Source organism: Nomia melanderi, chromosome 8 (assembly GCF_051020985.1).
Source record: "Nomia melanderi isolate GNS246 chromosome 8, iyNomMela1, whole genome shotgun sequence".
Taxonomy (NCBI): domain Eukaryota; kingdom Metazoa; phylum Arthropoda; class Insecta; order Hymenoptera; family Halictidae; genus Nomia; species Nomia melanderi.
In genome coordinates, this window is record NC_135006.1 from 1856378 (window position 1) to 1871121 (window position 14744).

At 36.0% G+C, this 14744-nt stretch overlaps 2 protein-coding genes across 4 annotated transcripts; both read left to right on the forward strand.

Annotated features, from left to right (window-relative positions):
* Positions 1-5315: 5315 nt before the first annotated feature.
* Positions 5316-11481, forward strand: nvd (cholesterol 7-desaturase nvd). Its single transcript, XM_031975552.2, has 6 exons — positions 5316-5485; positions 7883-8067; positions 8144-8310; positions 9021-9199; positions 9594-9968; positions 10301-11481. The coding sequence occupies exons 1-6, from the start codon at positions 5396-5398 to the stop codon at positions 10535-10537; spliced, it is 1233 nt and encodes a 410-aa protein (XP_031831412.1). The 5' UTR covers positions 5316-5395; the 3' UTR covers positions 10538-11481.
* Positions 11482-11834: 353 nt separating this feature from the next.
* On the forward strand, positions 11835-14534 carry cN-IIIB (cytosolic 5'-nucleotidase IIIB). Of its 3 annotated transcripts, none has more exons than XM_076369953.1 (6): positions 11835-12004; positions 12899-12997; positions 13161-13230; positions 13298-13650; positions 13805-14035; positions 14169-14534. In XM_076369953.1, exons 1-6 carry the CDS (start codon positions 11978-11980, stop codon positions 14268-14270), a joined length of 882 nt encoding a protein of 293 aa, XP_076226068.1. In that variant the 5' UTR covers positions 11835-11977; the 3' UTR covers positions 14271-14534. The 3 variants fall into 3 exon arrangements, with proteins under 3 accessions (XP_076226068.1, XP_076226069.1, XP_031831383.1); XM_076369954.1 differs by having other exon boundaries at positions 13328-13650; XM_031975523.2 differs by lacking the exon at positions 11835-12004 and adding an exon at positions 12520-12783.
* Positions 14535-14744: the final 210 nt, after the last annotated feature.

The following is a 14744-nucleotide window of genomic DNA, read 5'->3' on the forward strand; positions in this document are numbered from 1 at the left end:
AGAAAAACGATATTTTACGTCGGAAGTACGTATCATGATCTTTACGCATAAAATATTAAACGAATAATACGTTGTGCGTGAATAATCCTTTAATATACTTTTCACGTAAAATGTGCACAAATAAAAAAATCTGGGGGGGGGGGGATTTCGTTGGATAATTTTGTTTCTGTTGATGCCTGATTAAAGAACGTTGTTTAATGTTGCTCGTTGTTCCCATCAAAAAGGATTCTGTGTTACTGTTGATGTTTGCTGTAAATAACGTTATTGGTTACATGAAAAAAAACATTGTTTTCTGTTCTTGTTTTTTTCATTTCTTTTTCTCTTCTGCTCATCTTGTTTCTTGGTTATCACCGCAGTGCCTTCGGTTTGTTACTCGTTCGATCATGTTCGGCGTTCGTTTGCGATGAAAAATTTCGCCATTTTGGCAAACGAACGCCGTTTCGCGGAACGAAAGCCATTTTGTATACGAATTTCTGTTCTAGAACACGATATATAAACGAATCGACGATCGGCTCGATTTGTTTATTTATTCATTGGCGAATGAGTGCGTTCAGTTTAAGATCGACGAATCGCATCGTTACGCGTTATTTGTATGAACGCGCCTCCATTGATTGCGGGATAAACGAACGCGAAGAAAAAAATTTGATTTCGTTTATCCAGTTATTAATCGTTCGCGTCTGCTATTCGACCGATACATATATTATTTCCTTTTTTAATAATTTTCCGATAAAAAAGTAAATAGTGTAGGTTCAAGCGGTTCCCTCGAGAAATCTTGATGTGAGCTTGATGTAACGGATTCGTGTGTTAATTCGACCGCGTAGCTTGTAATTGCTTTGCTTACTGATAAATTGCGGATTTTATGCATTCGTACACGAGTTTGAAACAGTGCAAGGAAATTTATGTTTTAATTTGGACTTTGAACGAATTTTAGGAGAAAGACGAGCGAACTGTCATTCCGATTCCAGTTTCGTTAAATCAAATTAGTTTACGGAAGTCTATGTTTGCATAAATATCCGCAGTTTCCTTATTTACTGTTTAATACTGCGTGTGTACGAGTGAATTTTCTTTAATAATCTTACGAATTGTATCGGTTTCTGTACAGTTTACGAATGTTGTGAACATTAATGAACAACGAGAGGAGAATTGTCTATTTTAATATGCATACATCGACGAACAATTGTCCCTTAGATGATTAAACGACTTTGTGTAACTTATAAAATGTAGAATAAAAAAGTAATATGTAAATCTTCCACAGATTTCTTCATTTAGTATTGCCTTTCGATGAACGTTTCGTTCGTTAATCCTTCCTATCACACTTCATGCCATTAACAAATTTTTTTGCAGCTTAAAAATGAATAGTTAATACACTTATATTTATCCCAATATCTGCGTAAATCTTAGCTTAGACTTACGATTTTCGATGTTAACTTAAATCTCAGCTTAGACTTACGATTTTCGATGTTAAGTTAAATCTCAGCTCAATCAATTCTGTTGCAGTAAAATCCCGAAATTATTTATCCATTGGTCTGAATAGCTCATGACGTTATTGAAAATGAAATATTTTTTATGTCAAATTCCAAATTCCATATTGCACATTCCAAATTTCAAATCTCGAACTCCAAATTCCAAGACTTTAATCACCAAATATACTCAATACCATATTCCAAACCCCAAATCCCAAATCCCAAACACCAAATCCTGAATCCCAAACTCCAAATACCAAATTCCAAATTCCCAAAGATATTTGCCACAGAAAGAAGACAGTATTTAGGGAAATAATGCAACAGGTTCCGAGGATCCCCAGGAAATTAGGGAAAATCATGGTCAGCGACCAGCTGGACGATCGTCGACGACGGATGCGTAGATCAAAGGGGAGCGGTGCGGCCGCGGGGGAAATAAATGTGGAAAAACCGGGCAGCGTGGATGGAAACAGTCTCGGGGACCGATAGCCAGAACCGATAAAATCGAAACCTGGGAAAGAAAAGGCAAGGAGGGTAAGCAGAAGCAGAACGATTTGCGATGGAACGGGAGATATGCAACGGACATGGAAATCGGTTGTGGTCTGTGCACGGTTTCGAAGCGGAAAAATCTTGTGATCGATGTGAACGAGATCGTGCACAACAGGGACGGACTCGAAAACTATCAGGTATACGGAGTCGAAACTGACAAATGTTCCTGAACGTCCGTATCGGTGCAACGTAGCACAGCAACGAAACATCGATGTTTCCGTAACCAAAAATCAATTTTCTGCCGTTTTCAACACTAGGTTCACGGAACGCGTAAATTTGACGCATATTGAATTTTATGAACATTACTTGATAAATGTTTATGTTAGTTTTCATTAATGCAATTGTACAAATATGTATCTTAATAGTTTATTTTTAAATCCCTAATTTCCAAGATCTAAACGAACGAATATCAATTTTTCTAGAAACAGAGTAAACGGTCGTAAATTTAGTGTTAAAGAAATAAAATGATTCATTTTAATTAAAAACGGAGTGACTATTGATAATAAATATATGTTTCTTAGAAAATGATAAATAAATGGATATAGAAATACATGAATATTAAGAATGAATCGTACATGGTAGTAATGTAATTTGAATAATTAACAATTGTAATACAATGTTGCGGGTAATCTTGTGTAAGATTTTTCCACCTTGTTTGTGAATTTACTAAAGTAAAAAATAATTTACTACCGGTAAGAAAAATCAGTTCATTTCTTTCAAACGTTACAGATTTTCAGATCAGTACAGGTGTGATATTGTCAGCTCTGCATCGACAGCGTTACGTGTTTACGCCCAGCGAAACGATACAAGAACACACGTCCCCGCATTCAATTACCGAGCATTTTAACGTACAATGTAAATACCTATTGCGTAAACTCAAGATTTTATGGTTAATTAATTACAACAACAACAACATAATTGAAGTCGTGAATTCCGAAACAACACAAGTCAACCAACAAATGTTTCGAGAAAATCAATCTTCTTTTTCATTTTCGTTCATTCGTTCATTAACAATTTTATTGATTCTTTCTGCAACATTTTGTACACATTTTTGATATTACTAACTAGATCTGAATAAGCTGAAAACGGTCAGATTGATAACTCACACGGACAACGTTAAAAAATGGACTTGTGCTGTTTCGGAATTCACGACTTCAATTATTGAAATTCGTTTATTCTGTACAAGGTTTCGTTAGATTTTGACTAATAAGTATAGTCCATACGACAATAAAGTTTGTAACCTTACCATTAATGAACCTATTAATTTTGTAGAATTTATACAATTTGTATAATTACCACAAAACAAAATACATAAATGTGAGCGACATAATAAAATGAATTTTTATATAAAATATGTAACAAGAAAGGGTATTCTAGAAAATAATCAATGCGGCACTAATCTCCATTTAATATAATTAAGGAAAGACAGTCTCGAACATTATAATTAAATATAACAAAAAATCGTTTTTAGTTCATTAAGTTTTGTTTTTATTTAGATTCATTTCGGTTGAGTTTCAAATTATTCATAATTGAACGGATAGAAGTTTCCAACGTTGTTTTCATTCTTATAACACTAAAATTAGTTCTAACCAATGAAACGTTCAAACTGTATATTTAAAAATTATCATAATCACCAAACTGATTATCCTTGAAAATCGTGAATTACTGAAAATCCTGAAGAGGCGTGTATATTTCATTTGATACGAAAGTTGTCGCAATAGCAAAGCGATTGTCATTTTCATTTGATTGTCGTTACACAATAGCCGAATGAAACCTTAATTTTCAATTCTATTAGTCTATTACCAAGATTAGCGTAAGAAACACATGTTCAATGGAAGTAAAACAATTGTCCTCGGTAATTACTCGATTAACACGTTGCCACGATGGTCTTCGATGGCCAGACTTCAAAATTACTAGAAAATAATTATAATTCGTGAAATAACCAATGTGGAATACAACCGTTCAGCAGCTCAAATTTCTAAACAATGGCGCAACATAGAAAATGTGATAACAAATAATTAACCATTTTTCCATTTCATCTTTGTTGCAAAGTAACAAGTGATACATAAAACGCTGAAGTGTTTCGTAGCACAAAACGTGTTAACAGATTCAGCATCCTCGTAACAGCAGCGACAAGTCAAATAGGATGGATCCTCTTCGACTAGAGAACATCGAGGAAGGTGGCCTACCTCAAGAAGGTATAAAAGGCTGTGTCTAAGGAATGAAGTGGCTCAGTCGTTCGAAAAACGATCGAGGGTTCAGAATCAGTCTGCGAGGACCTTCCGCGCGCTCCTCAATCTCCTTCATTCCCAGCACTTCCTTCGTTCCATCGTGTTTTGCATTGGTCCCGTTGTTTCTGTGGTTAGTGAAACCTCCTTCGGGACATCACACTCGAATTCCATTCGGAAAGCTGGTATAAAAGGAGATCAACATAGAAGAAACATCGAAACTACCGTCGAAGACAGAGGAAACGACGATCGCGCGGATCAAAGAAAAGCCACGTTAAGAAAAGAAGAATCCATCACACCGTGCAACTCTAAAAAGAAGACCCAAGGATCGTCGCGTCTAACGAGAACAGAGATCAACAACGTACCGCTGCACCAGCATCCGAATCCTGTCACAATTCCCTCAAGAATCTCTGAACAGCCGGAATCCGCTCGAAGCCAGGATATCTCCATTGAAAGCGAAAGGATTTCGCGGCACAGTCGAAACACCCGAGAGGACCGAAGACGAGGAGCCGATCGATGATCGAACCGCCTCAATGTTTACCGGCTGATGCGATAATCACCGGAGCCCGACGCGGCGTCCCGAGACCGAGATACTCGTCAAGGAGCGAAGTCCGGGCAGCCAGGTGCGCGGTATCGGCGAAGTATCGAAAAACGGGTGAGTTTCGCGTGCAGGGCGAAAATATGGAATAACCGCGGCAGGGAGGAGCCGGTGAACAGCGGGCAAAAGAGAAGAAGACGTGGGAAGGGAGGCACGAGGCAACGGAGGAACCGTGGAAGGAGGAAAGGAAGGGCTAGAGGAGGACACAGCTGGCAGTCGGAGGGAGGAAGAAGGACGAGGGGGCGAATGATAACGGAGGGAAGGGAATATAGCGGCGAGAAGGAAAAAAGGGAGAGTGAAGGAGGAAAGCATAGGAGTGGAGGAAGCGAGAACGCGAAGTTGGCGCTCCGGGGGGTTAGAGGGGAGGCAGGGAAAGAAGAACGGAAAAAAGGAGGAACGCGGATGGTGGAGGGAAAAAAGGAAAGAGGGAAAGGCGGAGAGAAAGACGGCGAGCGAGGGGAGTAAGAGAGGTGGCTACCGAAGGTGTTCCGGAGGGACAAGTTTTTAGAGTGCACTTGCAGCTCTTCTTCGTTCGGGGGCAGAGGGTGGAGAAGACAGCGATGGCCGGATGGTGGTGCCTTGCCGGCGCTTTTTTCCTGCTTGTTGGTATACTCCTCGCTCCCTATTTGTACAAGATGAACTTGATCAAGGTGAGTCCTCCTCACGATACCATTTGCCCGGCTTACTTACCTACTTACGCATACTTACCCGCGTCCTCGCGGCGCCTGAAAACTCCGCGTGTTAGGAGATCGCGACACGCGCTGCTAGGAGATCGCGCTCGATGGCTAGGCTGAGGAATTCGGCTGATCGGTTTTCAGATTTCCTCGGGATTTCAATTTTCTGTTGGTTTCCTTTCATGATCCCTGTGATATTCTTTCGATCGTTGATTTGCTCCTCGGAGATACGGCTAGACGTGACCAATCGAAATTACGGGATTGTAGACTAGAGAGACCCTCTCGCTGCTGGCTTGTTGAGCTAGGCGTCAAGTTATCTTTTAAGAATGCACCGTCGTTGGATCGGTTTCGTTTAACCCCTTGATCACGCGACTGTGCTCGGTGAAGCTACTTTACTCGTTGATGATTTAATGGGGAATAACGAGAATTTGACGCTTGTCTTGTGTGGACGATTGATTTGGTAGTAAATTGAATTGCAAGGCAATTGAAATCTCGGTGGATGTATTCTTCGAGTTACCATTGGGAAATGTAAGAAAATCTATTTGATTGCTCGGTGGTTCTGGCGTTAATCATTGCGGAGCGCGTTGTATTGTAATTGTGAAGATAAAGTGGGTCATTTTTGTCTACCGGGAAATTTCTTTTTAGGCTTTAAACAGGATTAGATAAAAAATTTGCCTATCGTAATTTTATCTTTGGGTGATGTAGCTGGTTTCAGAGAAATTTGTTTTAAATCAATAGCGTTGATCGTTGAAACTTTATGAGCTTATAGTGTCCATGATTTCAAAGATTCGTTATTATTTGAAGATCTATGGTGTTTGAACGATTTGTTTAATTTTGTTTAATTCCGTGTTACTTTTAAGTAAACTATGCAATATTAATGTACATTAAGATTAAACTCTTTTCATTTAACACACCGATAAAGAAGAACGATAAATACAAAAGAAGACAAATGAATTCAATAGAAATGATAGCCTTTGGAAACAAATTCTAATGTTCAATAATTCTAGTTATAGTTTGGATGAAACGAAGTAAATATGTGTGAGAAAAATCAAAAATACACTGTCGGTCAAAAGTTTGAGACCGATACATCGTTACAGAAAAACTTCCATTTTGTTAAACAACGTTTGTGGAAAATTTTTGCATAGTTTGAAGGAACATTGACATATAAGTATTAGTCAAATGTAAAGATATATGATTTTTAATTATTTCATTTTATATGTTTATAAGATATGTCATCTTTAATTTGTGACGTTACGCAATTAACTGGTCCCCAATCTTTTGACCGATAGTGTACATTGACGAAATTTTAACGAGACGATACTAATCAAAATCAGATATTGATAAGTAACAATTGCATAGCTCCAGTTCCCCGGGGTTCTCGGAGGATTCTTACTTAACACTAGACCGTACATCTCCTCTGTCGTTGCGTCAGGTATTATTCCGAAATAGATGATGAAGCTCGAAGATTGCGTTGGGTTTCCATAAAATTAACATTAAATTTCAATCGAAATCAGCCGTGTCTACGTCAATGTTCCATGGGATTTTTACGCTGCGTCAATTACCACCGGAAACGGTCAACACGTTTTCATGTTCGACGGTGTATTTTTTCTTCGATCTAACAAATAGATAAGATCTAGAATAAGTACCGATAAATTATTTCTAAATCTAAAAAACAACTTCGTCCACACGCGTAACCTTCACTCGGTTTTTGTTCCCCGAGTTCTGTACAGTTTAACGCAAGCGACACGTACGCCCGGTACGGTGACATTATGTTTGCAGATGAGGAAGCAAATTTTACTAACGCGTGACACAGTAGAACTAGAAGAATCTTGTTTCCTCGCATCAGCGATTCGCGACACTCTTTAAAAGGAAAACCTTGAACATTCTATGACACTGTACGAAATTCAAAAACATATTCGTCGTACCAAGAGATTCAGCGTTATTTCAATTAAATCTTTCGAAAACGATTCATTTATAGCGTAAACCGACTGTTGGAAATCGATGTAAAATTATTATATTTTTCAGTGACATCGTGTACACGCGTAAATATGCTATAACAAATAATCATTTTTTCGAGCAATCTTTCCAACCAAAGCATTGTTGGAAAGCACTGAGTATTTCGAATATTTATTTCTAAATATTACGTAGAATTATAAATAATTTCTTAATTTATTAATTTACTTCTACACTCGCATAGAAGATTCCCAAAAATCAGAGCCTACTTTTTAAGCGCGTATCGCATTCAAAGGACAAGAAATTACTGAAAAATATATTCAACGGTTGTTATTTAAATTGCCTATTTCCAGTGGACCATCCCCCATTGCGCCGTCTTGTTCATAATAATTTTGATAACAACTATCTGCCTTGTTACAGGATTTAAGGATACAAGGCAACAGCAAGAAGATTCTCGCGAATTACTTGGAGTCGAAGAAACGGAAATTGGGGAAACTTCCTCCAGTTTATCCGAACGGGTGGTTCGCCATCTTGGAAACTTTTCAATTACACAAGGGCCAAGTGAAGCACGTGGCGGCGCTCGGCGAAAATCTCGCCGTGTTCAGGTATTTCGACATTTATGCCTTGGTACGGTATCCCTGGGTCGGACAGGTGAATTAACAACAATCCGTTCGTTTAAAGAACAGACGACGGGACGGTGAGAATTTTAGACGCTTACTGTCCTCACCTCGGCGCCAATATGGCCGAGGGCGGTCGGGTCAAGGGGGACTGTATAGAATGTCCCTTCCATGGCTGGCAGTTTCGTGGTTCCGATGGCCAGTGCAGTCATATTCCGTACGCTGAAAAAGGTAACTGTTGTTAACACGTTGATTTCCATGAAAATTTCGAATGTTTTGTATAGCAATACATATTCTTTCATAACAACAAAGGCAAATGATATTAGAAATAATTAATGATGGTTTGGTATTACACTATCATCTAGCTATTTGTGTTACTAAATATTCTTATTCGACAAAGGTTTTCTTATTTAAACTGTATTTAAGCAATTTGGAAGCTTCGATCACCGGTGACCACCGTGACAGTTAACGTGTTAACTCGAACACGTTACCAATGGAACCCGTGTCACAACGGAACTACACGCGCGTGAGGTAGCGAATGTTCATGAATTGCTGCAGAAAATTAACAAGTGATCAAAAGTAGTAGGCGACCTTTCGAACCTCAAGAAACGTATTGTTCTAATTTTCATAAAAGGTTCGGAATAAGTCACTCCAATTTCTCGGTAGTTTTAGTGTTAATATACAAAACTCTCAGAATTCTCGTGGCAGTTAACGTGCTAAGCATAAGGAAATGGCTAACAGCATATTTCTCATTAATGAATGATACTCGCTGCAAGATATATTATCAGTATCGTTAATACGACTGTAAATAAACATGGAACGAGAGGATATGCGATTTACCCCGTTCGATGCCTTATCCTACATCTTATATCCGCCTTTTCGTTCGTATCTTATTGTTTTGCAAAATTATTGGTAATACTAATTAGGGTTGTTCGATGTAGTGCCACATATTGCAAGGACAAGAACATGGAAGTGTTGCGAAGCGAACGGGATCATTTTCGTGTGGTACCACGCGGAAGGACTAGAACCCACCTGGCAACCGCAGACGGTCAGAGATGTTTCAAATCGAAAGTGGCGTTATCAAGGTCGAAACGAATATCTTATCAACTGCCACATACAGGTCAGTTTCGCGTAGCTTTAGCCAATTCTTTCGCGCTACAATTCTGTAATTCGAGCGTGACGCTTTTTTAAATGTTACCGATAAAACAAACGATTATTCCCGGAACTGCACTGCTTAAACGTAGCACATATAATCTTTTACCCATTTTCGTAATCGTTCGACGCCGACCGTTAACAAGAAATAAAATTATCTTACAGCTCGGTACAAGAAATTTTCTTCCCGCGATATCGTTCGCTCTTTTAGTTTATTCGAGATAAAGATATTTCATTTCACATGTTCTTTCTTTTTTAAATTTTCCTTTGTTACATTAAGAAAGTAAGTACGTTTTGACGAATCAAATTTTGCTTAGTTTGCGATGAATAGTTTTTAAAGGAAACTGTTCCGTTTGTTGCAGGAAGTCGCGGAAAATGGCGCCGATACGGCGCACCTCAGTGCAGTTCACGGCCCAGCGGTACTTTCGAACTTCATCCATCCACTTTCATGGATCGCTCGACATTCCTGGACGAACATCGGTTGGACGCCGCACAGTTCATTGTCAGAAAGTAAAAACTCCTCGGTAGACGAGAACAATGACGGAGAAAACTTAAATCACAGAGCTTATACGTCATTAAGGCATACTCTGATAATCTTTGAAAAGTACAAATTGTGGCACTTGGACGTGAACGTCCATCAAATCGGTCCAGGGTATGTGGAAATGACAATGAACACATTTTTTGGGCGATTGTGTATATTGCAGACGGTGACGCCAATGGAACCTCTTCTGCAAAAGGTTATTATTGTGAATAATGAAATATTTTGTTGTGGACACGGTATTTGGAGTGATTATCTTTGTTTACATCAAAACAATAAGTTTATAATTACCTTTATTTACATCGTAATCTATACAGGAACATAAATTAACGTAAAGTACTTATCTCCTTAAATAAATATAGATGTTTTCTTAGGAGGAAATACACTTTAATTAAAGAAAAATATTTAATTTTGATTCCATATCTACTTTGGCTACATTTCATTCGCAAATTATTAATGTAGCAATTATCTAAACGGTTTAAAAAATGTAAAATATTACTAATATTACTGTTGTCTTCTAATTGTTATTAGGTGGTTCATGTAATTTACGCTCCGCCGTTGCTTTCCCCGTACGCCTTGATCATATTCTTAGGGGAAAGCTTAATGTTCGAAAGAGATGTGGCCATCTGGAACAAAAAAAAATTCGAGAAGCAACCACTCCTCGTGAAAGAAGATAGAAGCATCCTCTCTTACCGCAGGTGGTACTCTCAGTTCTATTCGCAGCGTAGCCCCAGTTATCATTCCGCCATGAAATCTTTGCAGTGGTAGCAGGATATTCTTTCTCTTGCAACGAAACGTTGTTCGATCTTCGAGAAGATTCTATGATATTAATAATAATCGAAACAATAATAGTATTAATGAATAAAAAAAAATTTGTGTACTATAATACGTGGAAATAATTTCGATAACGGCTACAATGTGTAAAAACAACGAAAAATAGTTTATTCAATATTTATCACATTTGCACTAGTTACTCTGGTTCAACACACAAGATGCAAACACGGTCTGTTCGAAAACGATTACAGTAAATTTCGTATAAACTTCTTTTATTATTCTTGTGTACTGAATCCATCGCCAAAATCGTGCTCATGTATTATAGTACACCCTATATATGCAGGGTACATCACTAAAAATAAAGCACTTACATATCCTCATCGATTATAGTGATAAACAAATATTTTCTGTGCAATTTGATGTTACAAAATCATTGCGGCCTGCCATCCCAATGAAAATAATTCCCATTTCAGTGTCGTATATACATCATTGAATACATTTTATGTAATGTTAGCTAACATATACAGAGGGTGGGATGTATGTTCGCATACGCCAACCGATATACACCAAGTTATCTTCAAATGAAAATATATTTTATGGCATATTTTTATTTTTATTTATTCTTGTCGAATTTCGTATCACCGCAAACGAAGAAAATATTTAGGTGGCTCACTTCAGCTGATGCACCCTGGATATATTTGGATGGGTCACAAGAAGCAGGAGACATAAATATCTTTGTTAAATTGAAACGGGAATACGTGAAAACCTCCGAGGAAAAAGTTGTGCCGTTTCAAAAGCGAACGTGACATCCTGTTCAAGGCCATTCAAAGATTATCAGTATTTTTTAGTTTAAATGTCGATACATTATAATTATTTTTGCAACAAGTTTCCAATATATAAATGTAACAGAAATAGTTAAGTGTTCCGCTTTTCGTGACTCACCCTATATAGATATTTCATACTGTAATAAAAAAAAAAATATATATATATATATATATATGTGTGTGTATGTATGTATCAGTTTCAAATGAATTTACGTAATGTGAATAAAAAAAGGTTGACTGAAATAGCACCGATTGTATTGTTGTTTGTAAGTGTTATTAAAGAATCTATCGAAAATCTGTGGTATTTCATTGTTCCCCTTTCGTTGTCTTTTTTCAACGATTAATTTGTTTTTAGAGGAGTGTGGTCGATTTTATTCGTGAAATTCGTCGTCAGCGACTTCAAGGGGAATCGAAAAACTCCCGCGACTACGAAACAAATAAACAAGCTGATCACGTGATTGGTCCGCGAAGACACGTGACTCGCGGCGCAACCGATTGGTTGTTCGAATGCGTGGTCGCTGTTCTCCATCTCAGAAAATAAGTGAATTCCAGAATAGTAGAACGGTGCTCTCGCCGCGCAAAGGAGGAACGTGGAGACGGTGAGAGGACCATGACTCTCGAGTTCAACCTAGACCACGTAAGTAATTTAAATTTCTCACGGGTTGTCTCTTGGCCAATCATGTGTGACCTTGTTCTGTTTCAATGTTTGGCGGTCAATACAACGTCACTTAACCTTCGTATGATTTTATACTTTTCCTTACTCGTTATTGCGTTGTAATTTGAATGCGTCCATTCTTTTCAAGTAACATAAAAATATGGTACATGTTAATCGATAAGTAATTCGAGGAATCCATTGCCGCTTAGATAACGTAACAAAGTAGAAAAAATAAATTCCGTAGTCGAATTAACGTTGACTAATATAACATGCACAATGTTGATTAATAGATACATTTATTTTGTGTATATCTCCCGTGTCGCCACGATTTCTTAACTATTAAATGGAAAATACAATAAATTCCGGATACTTAATGATGTAAACAAATTATATGCCGAGTAAATTCTTTTTTATCTTATAAAGTGGCGAAACGTCATTTGAGAGATTGATAACAAGATGCGTAAGTACATTGTATTGAGAATATAAATAAATGTTTATGTTATGGAATTATAATGATAAAGAGGCATAAACAACAAAATTGTAGAAAACGAATCGCGTAAAATTTATTGACAGAGTTATATTTATTAGCATTTTAGTGAAAGATTTATTACTCGCAGTTGTTAAAAACTTAATGAAACAATGTTTGTATATGTTGCGCTAAAAATTATTTAAGGAAAATATATCAGTATGTGTAATAATTTCAAAAAAAAAATAAGACTTTATGGTGACTTTTACTGATAAAGTTAACCTTGTATGTAATGGTTAGTTTAATAATTATTTTGTGTTACTAATCAAATTTTTAAGGATACATTCTTTATTTAAGATCTTGAATTTCTAAAAATTTTAAAAATTGTTTAATCTTGTGTTTTGATACAGTTTCCAACACTGAAATTGAAACATGTCCATATTAAAAACAAGAAACGTCTTCTGAAGATAATAAACACAATTTTAAGGGATGGATGTAACTCTTTGCAGGTATAGTTATTTTTTATTTTTTATATACATGAAACTAAAAGACATTACATCATCAAATATTATAAAAATGTTTAATTGGTACAGTTTACTATTGCAAATAATATATTATAATAATAATAATGTTATGCATTTAATTGAAAGATGATTGAATAATTTTTTTCAGATTGTTACTGATTTTGATTTAACATTAACTAAACAACATGTTCAGGGTAAAAGGGTTCTCAGTAGTTTTGGTATGTCCATGTATGTAATAAATACATTGTTTTTAATGATATTTTATAAGATACTTATCTTATGTAGGAATCTTCAGTAAGTGTAAGCAACTTCCAGAAACATATACAAAAGAGTCGAGACATCTTTATAACAAATATAGACCAATTGAAATTGATCCTCATTTGCCACTTGATGTAAAAGTAGAAGCAATGACAAACTGGATGATTGCTTCAGAAGAGATAATGAAAGAAATACCATTTAATCCTAATGAAATACAAGAAGTAGCTAGAATATATGGTACAGATTTACGAGATGGTACCACAGAAATTTTAAAGAAGTTTTATTCCGCTAAAATTCCAGTACTGGTTTTTAGTGCTGGCTTAGGAGATGTTGTAGAAGCTATTTTAAAGAATCATGGAGTTCACTTCGATAATGTAAAGGTAATATTTTTAACAGATTGCACTGATTATACTACACAAAATTTTCCTTTTTACTTCTTATTTTTCTAATAATATTGTATTTGAAAACAACAATAAAGATTAAATTAAAGGTAATAGTAACAATCTTAATAATAATCCTTATTTTGATGTTCAGGTGATATCAAATTTTCTTAAGTACAAAGATGGAAAAATAGCGGGATTTAAAAATGAAAGGCTGATTCACGTTTTTAACAAAAATGAACATGCCGTAGAACAAGAATATTTTAAAGTTCTTGAACGAAGGAAAAATGTGTTCCTCATGGGTGATACTCTAGGTGATGCATCAATGGTAGATGGGATGACAGATACATGTGCAGTATTGAAAATTGGTTTTCTTTATGATCATGTAAGTACTGAATGATGATATAATTCTTAAATGCTAAATTTTTCTTTAAAAACGTACGAGTTATAAAAATTACATTAAAAAATTATTTAAAAACTGTTTTAATAACACCCTTAGAAATTTTTCATTCTTTTAGGTTGAAAGTAGCCTGCCCGCATATATGGAAGAATTTGACATTGTTTTAGTGAATGATCAAACAATGCAAGTTCCACTTGACATTTTACAAAGATTATTATAATTTATAACTACATTAATTCGTAAATTTGTTCCACATATATGAATCATTTAACATGCCTAGGGCCTTAAGATTGTTGCATCAATGTAATTATAATTTAGCTAGCTCAATTTTGTCATTTTATTAAATATTTATTTTTATTGATATTCAATTTTTCAATACAAAGTGTACATGGTATATTTGACATATGTATTTGAGCAGAAATGATTGAAATCTGGTTAATCACATTAAAATAAGTGAATAAATATATTTTCTATTATAACTGAATTGTATGACATATCCTTCTACGAATTTTTAATCCTATAAAATAACTCAAAATTTGTTCTTGGAGCAGTTAATATATTAGATCCATATAAAGTATGTACTGTCAGGAAAAGCAATCATAAGTCAGCTTTCAACTGTATTTCCTGTGTGAATGACGAAACAATGAATTATCGCACTTTTAATCTGAAACTGAAGTTTCTTTCTCTGAGTGCT